At 47.2% G+C, this 15,021-nt stretch overlaps 1 protein-coding gene across 6 annotated transcripts in view; it reads left to right on the top strand.

Moving 5' to 3' along the window:
- Window positions 1-12,821, top strand: part of TMEM268 (transmembrane protein 268) — a 33,720-nt gene extending 20,899 nt beyond the window's left edge. For 4 of the 6 annotated variants that reach the window (XM_042963990.1, XM_042963993.1, XM_042963991.1 and 1 more), the window contains 4 exons: window positions 2,257-2,367; window positions 5,035-5,115; window positions 6,058-6,243; window positions 9,176-12,821. In XM_042963990.1, coding sequence (XP_042819924.1) covers window positions 2,257-2,367; window positions 5,035-5,115; window positions 6,058-6,243; window positions 9,176-9,355 — 558 coding nt within the window. In that variant the 3' untranslated portion in view covers window positions 9,356-12,821. Of the gene's footprint in view, window positions 1-2,256; window positions 2,368-5,034; window positions 5,116-6,057; window positions 6,244-8,938; window positions 9,047-9,175 lie in introns of those variants that run through there. The other 2 variants (XM_042963994.1, XM_042963995.1) reach the window with 2 other exon arrangements.
- Window positions 12,822-15,021: the final 2,200 nt, after the last annotated feature.

Raw genomic sequence — 15,021 nt, forward strand, 5'->3', positions numbered from 1 at the left:
TTTGGGGAGAATTAAATGAGTTAATGTATGCAAAGTGCTTATAATAGTACCTAATATAATGTAGATGTTCAATAAGTATCAACTGTTATGATCGTTGCCTCTGTTTGCCCGTGGGGAAGCCAAAGCTCAGAGAGTAGAGTAACCAGTCTGCGGTCACACAGGCTCCTCAGGTCTTGCCTCAGCTCAAGGATTCCTTCCTCCTCAGATACCTCAGCACTCAGGACCATGCAACTCCCCCTTCCCGACCATCACTGTCCCTCTTCCTGTTAGTGTCCTTGTACCATAGCAGCCTTGAGAGCCTTAGCATTTTGCACACACTGCCTTGTTTTTGCTTTGTTTGGGGCATTATTAGCCTTTCTCAAGACTGGGAGGTTTGTGAAGGCACACAAGAGTCTGCCTGGTATCCCGGGCAGAGTAAAGCAGGTTGCTAAAGCATGTGGGAAGTTCTGAAAGATATCTGTGGCCAACAAAGAACAGGGGAAGACAAAGTTTGCAACTCAGTATCATCACTGAACTGATATCATTAGTTGACAGGCATGCAGTGTTCGTTCTTGCAAGTGTTCTATGTGGGTTGACTCATTCCATCCTTGCTATAACCCTTGTTATAGGGAGGTGTGATTTTCTCCACTTAAACAATTTTTTTTAATGTTTATTTATTTTTGAGAGCGAGCGAGAGAGAGACAGAGCATGAGCAGGGGAGAGGCAGAGAGAGAGAGGGAGACACATGTCCGAAGCAGGCTCCAGGCTCTGAGCTGTCAGCACAGAGCCCGATGCAGGGCTTGAACTCACAGACTGTGAGATCATGACCTGAGCTGAAGTCAGGTGCTTAACTGACTGAGCCACCAGGCGCCCCATCTCCGCTTTTGGAGATGAGGAAGTGGGGGCAGAGAAGTGGGGTGTAGTTTGCCCAAGGTTGTACAGGGGGTGAGAGACAGAGCCAGGATTTGAACTCTTGGTAATACAGGTTAGGGTGAATAACCCTTACTAACACTCTAAGCAAAACAAAATAAAATCACCCCATGTTTTCATAGTCATAGCATTCCTAGAAAATTCAGTATATTTTAGACCCATTTAAAAACAACAACAACAACAACGTAAGGGGCATGGGTGGCTCAGTTGGTTAAGCATCTGACGCTTGATTTTGGCTCAGGTCATGATCTAATGGTTTGTGAGTTCGAGCCCCACATTGAGCTCTGTGCTGACAGCATGGAGTCTGCTTGGGATTCTCTCTCTTCCTCTCTCTCTGCCCCTCCCCCACTTGCTCTCTTTCTCTCAAAATAAATAAACGTAAACTTTCAAAAAAGAAAACAATACCGTAGGTTTACATGTCAAATAGAACCTGGTTGGCCGGTCAGAATTATAAGTAGCTTATTCACCTGTGTTCACATCTGGTGGGGAATGTGGAGTTTGGTTAGGCCGGGAGACCCCTCTTCCGATTGTGGGATTGTCTCTCATGGGACTTTGTCATCAGTGGAAGGCATCCCCAGTCCTTGTCCCTAAGTGCCAGCATTGCCTGTACCATCCCTGTGACAACCAAAGGGCTTTCTCACATTTCCAAAAGCTCTCTAAGGGAGTCCTTACACTCCTGGGGACCTTGACTGTCCTCCACTGGGCTGTCATCTGGTTGCCTTTCTAAATCCTTAGAGAGTCTCTTCTCCAAACCAGCACTTCGGTCTTGACACGCTTCTTCCTCCTCCTTCCCCCTCCCCCGGGCTGCTTAACATCTGCTTAGTCAACTCGATCCATGGCGCCAGATTGGCTTGGGTAGGAAAAGAGGGAGCTGGATTCCCAGAGTCTCCTTCCGAGGGCCAGGCACTCTTCACAATAAACGCTCAAACCCATCCACCCCACCACCAGCAGATATCTCTGTCAGCACAGCGGACGGTGTCCCAGGCACTGGATTAAGTGTTCCACACACACAGTCCCAGTTCAGCCTCACGATGTTCCTAGGAGGCAGGGACATTGTCCGTATTCTACAGCTGAAGAAAGCAGGACTCAGGGAAGGAGCGTCACTTGTCCAGGGCCACCCAGCTGGGAAGTAGCAGGGCTGGGCTTCTACCCAGAGCTGTCTGACACTATTGAACTTATTGGCTGCAAACCCCACAACCCCATTTTATAGGGGGAGCAATGGATGTGTCTCGATGCCAGGATTGCCCCCATGGTATCTAGAGGCGGGACAGCTGCTAGAGGTGGGTGTGGCTCAGGGCCTGAGAGCTCCCTGGAGATCTGACCGTGAGCCTGGCGTTTGTCTTCTAGGCCAACACCAACACGGACCTTAGGCTGGCGGCTGCCAATGGAGCCCTGCTGAGGCACCGGGTGCTGCTGGGGGTGACGGACACGGTGGAAGGCTGCCAGAGTGTGATTCAGGTACTGTGTCTGGCAGCGACCTCTGCTTGGGGGCCCACGTGAGGGCTGGGTTGGTCGGGGACAGGGCCCCATGTTCCCCTGGGTGGCGTGGTGTCTCAGAGTCTGCTAATGGGATGAGCGTGGCCAGCCCTGCCCTTTGTCCCTGCGTCAGCACTTTGTCCTGGAGACTCATCTCTGGGTGGTGGCCTGCAGCCTAGAACCTGCATGGGGCAGGACTGTCTCAGCCACACTCCTCATTCAGCATTTATTCAGCAAACAGAGGGGGCCTCTTCTGTGCCAGGCCGCTGCCTGGGCGCTAAGGAGCCCCTGCACGGTTCCTGGAGAGGCAGGCCAGACCCTGAGGCCTTGTCCACTTGGCTCGGTCATTTTTCTTTGGCCCAGGCTCCCTGGGTAGACCTTAGGTGACTAGTAAGAGGTCACACGGTGGGTCTGGGACATAGCTGGGGCCCAGGTCTCCTGGTCCTGGCTGGCCTCTGCCCAGTGGGATTTATAGATCTCCTCAGTGCTACCTCTGCATTCTCACTGGTCCCCCTCGCCTAGTTGGAGTTCAGGAGGGGGCGTGAGGGCGGGACCTGGGAATAAGCTCCTTGTGCACATGACCTGTTCATCCTACCAATATTTATCGAGAACCTAGTATGTGTCAGGCCCTGTTCCAGGTCCTGAGGCTGCAGCAGAGAACAGACAAGCGTGGATCCCTGTGTCATGGGCCCCGCACACCTGAGATGGTGTAGGATACAAGGGATCTTGCCTGACACCAGGTGTGGGGGGGTGGTGGTGAACTCAGTGACATCACAGGACTTCTGGCAGTTCAAGTGTGACATCATAGACTGGGAGCTCCTGGAATCTGGGGGTCTTCAATTTGTCCGTGAATCCTCTTAGATTGACACATAGGAGTGACTTGGAAAGTGTTAGCTGAGTGTATGGATGGATGAGTAGTGAATAGACACATCTTTCAAAATAATTGGGGACATCTTTTAAAATAAATAATTTAAAAAATAATTTCAGTCTCAAAGTACTGTGGTATCTTAGGATGAGGGATGTTAGACACCCAGGTGTCCTCGGTGAGTAATGGATGGGGGTAAAGATAAGACAAGTGTAGCCATGAACTGGGGTGTCTGGGTGGCTTGGTCGGCTAAGTGTCTGTCTATTGATTTTGGCTCAGGTTCGTGAGATCAAGCCCCACATCACTCTGTGCTGACAGCTTGGAGCCTGCTTGGGATTCTCTCTCTCTCTCCCTCTCTAGGCACCCCCGAACTCTTGTGCTTTCTCTCTCTCAAATAAATAAATAAAACATTAAAAAAAATAAAAAGAGTAGGCATAAACTGAGAACCACTGATCCACCCAAGATGATGGGCAGCTGGAAGTTAATTATTTCATTAAAAAATTAAAAAAAAATTTTTTTAACATTTATTTATTATTGAGAGACACAGAGAGAGTATAAGCAGGGGAGGGGCTGAGAGACGGGGAGACACAGAATCCAAAGCAGGCTCCAGGCTCCAGGCTCTGAGCTGTCAGCACAGAGCCCGACATGGGGCGCAAACTCACAAACCGCTCGATCATGACCTGAGCCAAAGTCGGACCCTCAACTGACGGAGCCACCCAGGCGCCCCAATTAAAAAAAAAAAATGATTATTTTATCTTGAGAGAGAGACAGAGCATGAGCGGGGGAGGGGCAGAGAGAGGGAGACACAGAATCCGAAGCAGGCTCCAGGCTCTGAGACGTCAGTACAGACCCTGATGCGGGGCTGGAACTCAAGAACTGTGCAATCATGACCTGAGCCGAAGTCAGAGGCTTAACCGACTGAGCCACTCAGGTGCCCCATCATTTGCTCCACCTTTGTATCTGTTTGGAAGTTTTCATAATAAAAGGCAAAAAAGAAATTCATTTTGAAAAGCATCCCTTGATGTTAAGAAAGTGGAGAGACTCGTTGGCAAGGTGATGTGACCTTGGGTCTCACAGGTCAGTCACTGGGAGGAAGGAGGTCTGGGATTCAGAGGAAGTGGTCAGTGGCTGGAGGCATTGAGGCAGGGACTACGAGCTTCTTGCAGAACTTCAGTTGTGATGTTGGCAGGTATGGAGTCCACAAGATATCGTAAGTGAACTTGGAGGGTTTTGGCTTGGCTGTGTTACACTTGACCTTCTGAGGACTGTTGAGGTTGAGGAGGAAGGGGAGATAATGGTGAAGTAATTTTTACCCTGCCCCCCTCCTCCCAGAGCACCCCAGTTGGATTTCCTCCCCCTTGGCCTTGAGCAGTGGGGGTGGGTGACTGAAGGGTTTCACTCCTTTCTATGTGGGGTTCCAGACAGCAAGGCCCCCCGGCCCCTGAGGATGAAGGTGGTAGCTCCAGGTGGAAACGCGATGTCTGGGATGCTTTGGCATCTCTGTGGGATGCTCAGTGGCTTGTAGGAAATGGAACTGCAGCCATTTTGAACAGGGTTTGACATTTTCCAAATGTGCACACAAAGCCATCTTTCTCCCAGCTGTACAAAGGAGACTTCGCTAGTCTGAGGAGAGAGCAGAATGGCACGTTCCCGCCAGAGAACATGCTTGTCCTCAGAAGGGCCGAACTCCAGCAAGGAGGCAGGAGGTGGAAGATAGTGTCAGGGATGGAGAGTTCAGGGTCGGGCTGGCTTTGAGCCTCAGCGGTCATGGCTTCTCTCCCCAGCTCTGGTTCGTCTACTTCGACCTGGAGAACTGTGTGCAGTTTTTGTCTGACCACATTCAAGAGATGAAGACTAGCCAAGAGGTAAGAGGCCTCAAGTGAAAAAGCAAACACACAAAAATAAACCAGGAGGCCACATTGTGTAGATTGCATTTCCTCAGTGTTGGAAAAATGCCTAAGGAAAAGTTACTTGGAAGGAAGAACACTCATGTGGAATCAGTGGTTGTTTTTGCTTAGGGAATTATTACTTTTTAACTAGATTTCAATTAGTCTCCTTTTCAGCTAATTGCACTTTCTACATTTCCTAGAGTGAGCATATATATTTATTAATAATATAGCAATTAGATTAACAATAAATGGTAATAACAATAATACTAATAAAGGTTCTGGCAGTGGGAACCTTGGGGAAAGTACCAGGTATTTAGACGACTTTCCCATGTTCAAAATGCCTTCCTATCATTTGTGATCAGGGCGTTCTTGCTCTGATCTGACACATGAGGAAACCAAGGCTCTGAGAAGTCCTGTCGCTGCGTGAATGCAGTCATGGGGCCAGTTGGTGATGCCCAATTTGGAGCGCAGCCTTCCCGTCTCAGAGCCCTGTGCTCCTTCCCTGGGATCAGCCTTGCCTGGAGCCCTGGCAGTGCTGGTCTTGAAGTCAGAATTGTGGTGTAGCCCAATCCCAGCCCACTTGTTCCTGTGTGGCTTTGGGCAAGGCCTTTGGGCTGCACTTGACTCATCTGTAACATGTGGATAAAGATACCCATGACCCAGGGTGCTTTGAAAGCAAATGAGAGCATGGAAAGAAAAATGCTTTCGAAGCTATTAAAGACTGTAGGGAACTTTGCAGGTAATTATCTGATATGTCGAATGTGGCTCAGTTCCAGATACTCCTGAGGTCAACATCTGAGTCTGTAGATGAATCCACCCGTCCTCTGTGGGGTCTATACAGCTCAGTGAGTGACCCAACCTCCTACATACCACCCAACTCCGGACATCATCCAAGCTCTGTCTCTCTTTCTTCTGCAGTCCTTGCTGAGAAGCAGATTGAGCCAGCTGTGTGTTGTCATGGAAACAGGAGTGAGCCCTGAGACAGCAGAGGGGCCTGAGGACCTGTTGGAGGAAGCCCCTCTCCTGCCCAGCAGTCCTCATTCGGAGGAGAGGCCACTCCTGCAGACTGAGCTTCGCCAGCTCGTGCCTGAGGCTGAGCCAGAGGTAAGGGGCACTTGGGCCCGTCAGGGCCACCGTCCCTCACAGGGTATTTGTGTGGAGTCCGTGTGGAGCTTCAAGTTGTAAATCCCAGGGAAGAAGGCTTCACTGAGTAGGTAGAGGCCATACGTATCTTTTAGCTTACTAGTTTTCAATATATGTTTTCCTTACTGTAGCATTTTTTTAAGTTTATTTTTTGAGAGAGAAAGCATGCACATACAAGCGGGGGAGGGGCAGAGAGAGAGGGGAACCAAGGATCCAAAGGAGGCTCTGCGCTGACAGCAGAGAGCCTGATGTGGGGCTTGAACCTATGAACTGTGAGATCATTACCTGAGCTGGAGTTGATGCTTAACCAACTGAGCCACCCAGGTGTCCCTCCTTACTCTAGCATTTGAAAAAATAATTTATAGAAATCATTTTCTGCTTACTGGGTTCCGCCCCCATCTTTTAATATCTTGGGTATTCTTTTTGGTAGCTCCATGGAATGTCTGGTTGTTGCATGTTGATCGGTTGGTCATAGCCTACCTAGCCATAAACATGTTAATGAGTATTCAGGTCATTTTTTAAATCTATTTTTCAATCAGTCTGGCATCTATCCATCCATTTACTTAAAATTGCAGTTGGATGTGTAACTCTTATAGGCATCTCTCTTGAATTCCAGTGCCCCTAGCCCGAGTTCTATCGGGCCCTGCCACCCAAGCTGTCGGTTCGATATGACCAGAAATCTGATAGTGTGGTTTTCAGCTTGTGTCCTCCATGAGGTCGGACCCACTGGCTGGGAGACATGCAGAGAGGGGTGACCTCAGGCATGCTGTGATGCAGGGAAGCACCTGAATTTTCTTTTCAGGGAAAGATTAAAGGTGCAAACCAGCCCAGACTTTCCCTTTTGCATCGGTGGGGAGTAGGGGGACTGGCAAATGGGACTCAAGAGAGAGAATGATAAATATATTAATGTCTTCACTTGAATCCCATTGACTTTTTTTTAGAGCAGAAAAGGTTGATAAGGTCATGTACTTTACTGTGGCATGCCTGGGTTTATATGACATAGCCTGTTAAATCTGATGGGTCTTTTAAATTATTTTTCCAAATTCATTCGAACGAGTAGTAATACAATTTCCTGTCATGAATATCAAGCGTGTGTGCACATGTTTTTAAAGTAGCTACCTTTTGTAACTTGGCTAGGGAAAATATAATCAGTGCCCAAGTCTCAGCATGGGCCAGATAGACCATCATATTTCAATAGGAAACCAACGCCTGTGAAAGATAGGGAAATAGTTATAATCACCTCTTACATTTTAACAGATTTCTTATTATGCATAAAACCCTTTAGCATACCCTGTGAGGCGTGGATTATGTTTCCTCTTCCTGGTCGGGTGAAATGGGCTTCCAAGAGGTCATCTGACCTGCCCCAGGTCACCGAGCAAGGGAGAATGTGGCAAAGCCAAGGGCAGAAGCCAGCCCTCCTAATTCTAAGTACAATTTTCTTGCCGCGGTTCTTTGCTCCTTATGCTGTTGATTTTAGAGTAGATTGGCAAGGAGACCAATCTGAATTAGGGAGTGGCAGACTATTTGAGGTTTTCAGTATTTTCTAGCACCAAGGATGACTCAAAGGAAACACCAGGAACACTAGGTGGGGGGCTTTCTATCAATTAGTCCATTTACTTCTCACTCCAGCTCCCCCAAACAGGTGCTGTGATTTTCCCTCTCTTCCTGTTGAAGAAAAAGGCTCGGCAAGGCAAAGGACTTGTTCAGGGTCCATCGTCGGGGGCTAGGCTCAAATTCCCACTCGGTCCTTTTGATTTGAGAGCCTGTTCTTAATCACTAGCTCTACTGACACGAATAGCCTTGATGTGACTCATACCTTACTTTATTACATGCTGACCGCTCATGGAGATTGTGTAAGCCTTTGGTGTCGTACCTACAGGACCGAAGCATTTCCCCTGGAATCCCAGCTGCCAGTCCAATTAATGGAACTTTGGAGACAAATGTGTTAATAAGAGCATGCATTAAATCCAATTTTTTAAATTCTTTTTTTTCTTTTTTACTGTTTAAGTTTTTTTCATTACAGAAAATATAAATAGATATAGATATAGATAAAGATATAGATATAGATATGGATATAGATATGGATATAGATATAATAGAAAGTTTGCCCCCTTAACCATTTTTAAGCATACGATTCAGGGGACAATACATTCGTATTGTCGTGTAACCAACACCGTCAAACATCTCCAGAACGTTTTCATTTTCCCCAACTGAAACTCCGTATCCACAAAATGCCAACTCCCCCTCTCCCCCCTTCCCCAGCCCCTGGAAATCACCGTGCTACTTTCTGTCTCTATGAATGCACTACTCTATATGCCTCATGTAAGTATTTGCCTTTATGTGATAAATCTGCTTTTTAAAAGCAAACTCTTCATATAGTAGGAGTACTTGTCTAAAGAAAGCCAGCAGGTGCCTTGTAGGAATTGAAGAATCCTGCCGTCATGGGGATGATCCCCTAACCCCATCCTCATTTACTAGTGATTTTCAAGTGCATTACTTTGACCTCATGGGTTTTATAGTCTCACCAACATTTGAAACTGGAACCAGTGTGTGTGTGTGTGTGTGTGTGTGTGTGTGTGTGTGTGTGTGTGACCGGTTGCTATAAATCAGTGGTAATGTCTCTAGTGCTTTGGCACTCCAGAGCTTTTTTGTTCAGTTAGGTCACCTACTTTGGAGGTAAGGAAGCTGAGGCTGCAGGAACCCCACGGGGTGAGCTGCAAAGCTGGGGTTCCAGACCAGGCCACGCATCTCCCAAGAGCCCCAGGTGAGGACCTGGCGGGGTTCTTCCCAGTGAGCATCACTGCTGGTCCAGGGGTGTGAGGACCACTTGGCTTTCCCCTCGTACATTAGATGCTTCTCTGTGGCCTTCACTCTGCTTCCCTGCCTCTTCCAGGAAATGGCCCAGCAGCTGTTGGCAGTATTTGGCGGCTACTATATCCGGCTCCTGGTGACCTCGCAGCTTCCCCAGGCAGTGGGGACACGACATACGGACTCGCCAAGGATTCCGTGCCCCTGCCAGCTCATAGAAGCCCACATCCTGGGTACTGGGTGCTGCCCATTCCTGGCCAGGTGACCTAGGGAGGAAGGTACTCCGCTTCCTGCGAGACTGAAGGTCCTCAGGAAGGCTCAGGAGCGCCAGGCGGCTGACGGTGAGCCCCAGGGGAGGAGAGAAGCATCTGGGACCACTCAGAAGACTGTCAGTCATGTCAGAGCATGGGTATCGTGCTTGCTTCAGGACTCTGCACAGGAATACCTATCCACATCCCATGCTGACCCCTGGCCCTTTCAGAAGCTGATGGTTGCCAAGCTGGTCCCACTCCAAACCAGTCTCTATGCTGCTTAGAACCATGGGCATGGATGGAAGGCCTCTCCCATGCCCTTCATTGTCTGGAGAGCCCAGAAAATGTGAAGATGCCCCTACTGGGCCAACCATGTGTCCAGAGCTCAGTCTCAGGTGATGGTCCTGTCCTCAGCTCCTTCATGTCAGACAGGAAAACTGAACCTCAAAGAGGACTCTGCTCTTTGTAGCATTGTCTCGGGCCTCCAGAATTCCTAATTGGAAGGAAAGAAGTCAATTCTCAGAACGTTCTCCATTTGTAAGTTTCTCATGCCCTTTGTTTTATGACAAACAATGGCCCTGTGTTGTCTGCTAGCACACAGACTTCTAGGAGGCAGAAGAGAGAAACCAGTGGCACGTAACTGATAATGGGACTGTTTGGGAAAGATTGATTCTGTCTGATTTGAGGATGTATTTCGTTTAAAGGCATGCATGCCTGTGGTTGTGGTTTTATACTCCAGACCGAGAGCAGCAGTCCTGTTTTCTGACGCTAATCTGTCACTCATGACGTTCCATGAAGAGGTCAGGGGTTTTCAGGTTCTCTGCTCCTGAGCAAGTTTGAAGACCAATTATTCCATAGGCCCAAATCCAAAAGACCTGGCCTGGCATTTAAGGGCTCCCCAGCCTGCAGGACCCAGCCCGCATCTGTGATTTTGGCTTCATCTCCCACAAAACTTCTTCATAAGTTGAAACTCTTTCCTGGACTAATGTACCTACTCGATCTCATCCTTTGAACTCCTATGCATGCTTCAAAGCCCAGCTTTACTTACCTCTCCTTCAGGAAGCCTTTCAACATAGAACATGCCCTGCTTCTCTGCCTCCTTTAAATTCTTAATGTAGCTCCTGCCTTTATTGATGTTTTACGTTATCAATTCTGTTTTCCTGTGCACATGCGCATTTTTCTAGCTAGACTCAATTTCTGAAGGACAAAATTCTCACCTTATAATTTTTGTGCATGGCCTAGACCTGCTGAGGGGAAAACAGACCAACCCAGTGGATTGAGGGCTTTGTCATCTCTAGAGTAGCCTTTGCAGATTGCTCTCTATGCTCCGTTGAATGAGGTTGGCACAGACCTGGGTTCTGGTCCTGCTACTGACATTTCTAGCCGTGTGACTTTTGGCCAGTCCTCAGTTTACTCATCTTTATATAAATGAATACATAATGGGTAGTTGGATGATTGTCAGCTTCCCTTCCAAAGCTGAAGTGCTGGCTTTTTCTGTTCCAGTCTAGCCCTTGGCCTATCTGTTATGCCTTTATCCACATGTAGAAGGGTCCTCCAGCCTTACGTGACTGAGGTGTCCCAGACCTGTCGGACCTGCGGACGGAACACTGGCCTAGTTAGCAGGAGACCTGGATTCTCGTCCCAGATATGCTGCTTCCTTAGAAGCATGACCTTGGCCAGGTCACGTAACCTCTCTTGAGTGTCCGTTTACTTCTTTCTAAATGGATCTGGTGAACACGAAATGTAATCCTGTGGGTGACTTACTGTGTAAGAGGCCAGTCTGACTGTTTGCTTTCTCTGGGCCCAGAGAAGACAAATCGTGTACATAGACCCACCCCGGGAAATGGCTACCTTAGGCATTTCTCTTTAGCCAGCTCTCAGGGCCGCTGTGCTCCATCAGAGTAATTCATGAAGGCAGTCACTGTCTCGCTCCCCTGCCACAGAAGGAATGTGGGCTGTGAATGGGCTCCGTAGAAGCCCGTATTTATCATCCAACCGGAAACCCTGGTAAGTATAGTAACAGAATAAACATGTCTGTGTTAAATGATGAAAGGCTAATGTCCAGACGCTCCTTGAGGTGTTCTTCCCTGCCTTTTCCTGAGTTTCTGGTGGTCTCACCTAGTGGGCAGAGCATTCACGTGTGCCCCCCCAGGCGCTTTCTTTGCCTTCGCCACTGGCTCTCCTCCTTTAGAAAATTCTGTGATCTCTGTCTTGCCTACTTCACAGGGTCGTGCGAAGCTCATAACTCATACCTGGACACGCACCCTGCTTTAAGGCTCTGTGTTGAGGACGGGCACGGAGACAGTGCAGATGGTGGGTGCGGAGGGAGGGGCTCAGAGCCTGGATTCTGGAGTTCCACCGATCCAGGTTCCGCTCCTCGGAGCAGCGTCCCTTGCCACCCTGGGGTGTCACTCCTCGTGCACGGAATGAGGATTTAGCATACGCAACCGGCAGGTATTGTGAAAATGAGATAATATAAAGAATGGAAAGTACTTGCAACTTGGAGCTACAAGCTTGAGTCAGAGCACAATAAATTGTTGCTGGTTTTTTTGTTTTGTTTTGTTTTGTTTTTTTTGATCTCTCACTATGGCTTCTACACCGTAGGAGCCCAGTGTACGTGTTTGCTGATGTAGTAGGTCATTAACAGTTCACGTCGATTCAGTCTGCCTCAGACGGCATTACTCCAGCACCACGGGGTGTGTTTATGGGAATAAAGATTCTCGTCAAACCTCTCTGAAATTCAGTCCCTGGAGACAGTGTGGCAGGGAGGTTAAGAGCAAGCTGGTCACTTTGGGCCAGATGCTTACCCTCTCTTTTCCTCCTGTGCCTCCATTTCCTCACCCATAAGGGGGTGTGTGATGATGAGGGGGGTTGGCTGAGGCGTTGCATGGGAAGTACAAGGTCTGGTCTGTCGTAGGGTCCAAAGCCAGGGCTCCATCGACGACAGCATTTCTCAGCTGCTCCGTGCTGTTTGCTAGCTGAGTCCGTTTGTGCAGGCTTTGACCTGTGTTGTTCACATCTGTATCCTCACTGATTGGGGTTGGTTTGTCTGTCAGTGACCGAGAGTGGCAAACCTCCAACTATGATTATGGATCTTCTGTTTTTCCTTTTACTTCTGACACATTTTTGTATTGCATAGCTTTGATGTAATTCACATAGCAGAAAACATACCACTTTAAAGTATACAGTTCAGTGGTTTTCAGTGTATTCGTAGGATTGCATGACCTTTACTGCTGTTTAATTGTAGACCACTTTCATAACCTTTCCCCCTCCCCCGCAAAAAAACCCATCCCCATTAGCAGTCACTCTCGATCCCCCCACTCTCCTCAGCCCTGACAACCACTGACCTGCTTTCTATCTCTGGATTTTCCCCTTCTGGACATTTTATGTAAACGGAATCCTACAGTATGTGGCCTTTTGTGTCTGGCTTTTCTAACATTTGCACAATATTTTCAAGATTCATCCACGTTGGAGCACATATCATGATTTTATTTTTTAGTATTAATGATCAATTCCTTCTTATTCCGGAATAATATTCCATGACATGGATGTATCCCGTTCTGTTTATATTTCTTCAGCTGGGTTGTTTCTACTTTTTGGTTTTGTGAATGATGCTGCTATGAACAATTACATACACGTCTTTGTGTGAACGTATCTCTTAGTTCACTTCCGACAAGTTTTGCTCTATTATGACATGCACACGAATACAGAATTGTTAAAACTTCCAGATGGGTTGAAACCCTTTCATCTTTATGGAATGTCTCTTCTTATCTCTATTAGACTATTGTCTTAAAATCTACTTTGATACATTAGCTTTCTTTGGATTAGTGATTACCCAGTATATCTTTGTTCAGATTTTTACTTTCAACTTATCTGCATCTCTGTATTGATGGTGCCCCTCTTATGGGCATGTGTGATTAAAAAAAATCTGGGGGCTCCTGGGTGGCTCAGTTGGTTTGGCATCCGACTTCAGCTTAGGTCAGAGCCTGGAACCTGCTTCAGATTCTGTGTCTCCCTCTCTCTGCCCCTCCCCTGCTTGCATGCACACACTCTCTCTCTCAAAACTAAATAAACATTAAAAAATTAAAAAAAAAAATCTGTTCTCTGCTTTTTCACTGGAGCATTTCCTATGCTATGTCTAATGCATTTGCTGATGTATTAGATAGATCTGGGCTTACTGGTATCATCTTATGGTTTATTTTCCATTGGTTCTTTTTTTTTTCTGTTTTTTTTTCTCTTTTTTTTTGTCTCCTTTTGCACTGAGATTTTTTTTCTTTCATAATCTCTCCTCTAGTAGCCTAGGACGTATGTATTCTGTGCTTTAAGTGGTCACTGCAGTTAGGCACCTGTCCTTGACTTATTCGAGTCCAAGAGAGTACTTTCGCCACTTTCTGGACAATCCAAAGACCTTAGAACCCTTTCGCCGTTCTGCCTCTTGTGCATTGTCATCATGGGTTTCAATTCTCTCTGTATTTTATTTTATTTTAAAGTTTTATTTAAGTAATCTCTACACCCCATGTGGGGCTCGAACCCATGACCCCGAGACCAAGAGTCACACAACACACTCCTTCGACTGAACCGGCCCTTCTCTCTATTTTAAACCACAACAGGCATTATTTTTTTAATTTGTTTTAATGCTTATTTATTAATTTTTTTTTTTTTTTTTTGAGAGAGAGACAGAGTATGAGCAGGGGAGGGGCAGAGAGAGAGGGAGACAGAATCTGAAGCAGGCTCCAGGCTCTGAGCTGTGAACACAGAGCCTATTGCAGGGCTCGAATGCACAAAGCATGAGATCATGACCTGAGCCAAAGTTGGATGCGTAACCAACTGAGCCACCCAGGCACCCCCACAACAGGCATTATTATCAGTGCTTTATGCAGCCAGTATTCATTTAGATCTATCTACACTTCGATCTATCTACACGTATGCTTTCTATTATTCTTTATTTGTTACCTCTTTATTACTTTTTGTGTCTGCCTGCATTTCTGCACATTTACTGTGAATATTCCCCTTTTCCTGGAACTAACCTTTGGCATTTCCTTTAGTATAGCATAGTACCGAGCGCATTTGGAAGTACCGTCAGCACTTTCCTTCCAATACCAATCCTCTGGTGACAGATGGAGCTTTTGTTGGCCGGAAAGCCTCTGTGTTGTTTTGAATTCTGAAAGGTATTTTTGGTCTGTCAAGAATCCTAGGGCACTACAGTTAATTTTCTTTAAAACTTTGGAAGACATCCTTGGCTTTCATTGTTTTCTGTTTGCAGAGTCAGCTCTCAGTCCCTTGGCTGTGATGGCTATCTCTGCTGTGGGCTTGCGGTGTGTGTGTTGATGTCTCCTGGTGTCGCTTCCTTTATGCTTCTCCTGCTGGGGGGCTCCCAGTGCGTCTTGATTCTGTGACACGGCTTCTTTCAATGTAGCCTCCAGCCTCCTCTCTCCCCTCTCCTTCTGAGGCTCTAACGACAGGCTTGCGAACACCTTTTCGCTGCATTTTTGTGGCTCTCTGTGTTTCGTGTTCTTCTGGTTCTTCCTGATTCAGTCTGAAGGTTTCCTACACATTCTGCTTCATGACTCTTGCCCTTATTTGTGTCTAGTTGATTGTTAATCCTCTCCACAGAGTTCTTAATTTCAGCTCCAGTCCTAAAAATTTTTAATTGACTTTTTAAAATACAGGTTACAGTTTT

This window comes from Panthera tigris, chromosome D4 (genome assembly GCF_018350195.1).
Source record: "Panthera tigris isolate Pti1 chromosome D4, P.tigris_Pti1_mat1.1, whole genome shotgun sequence".
Classification (NCBI taxonomy): Eukaryota; Metazoa; Chordata; class Mammalia; order Carnivora; family Felidae; genus Panthera; species Panthera tigris.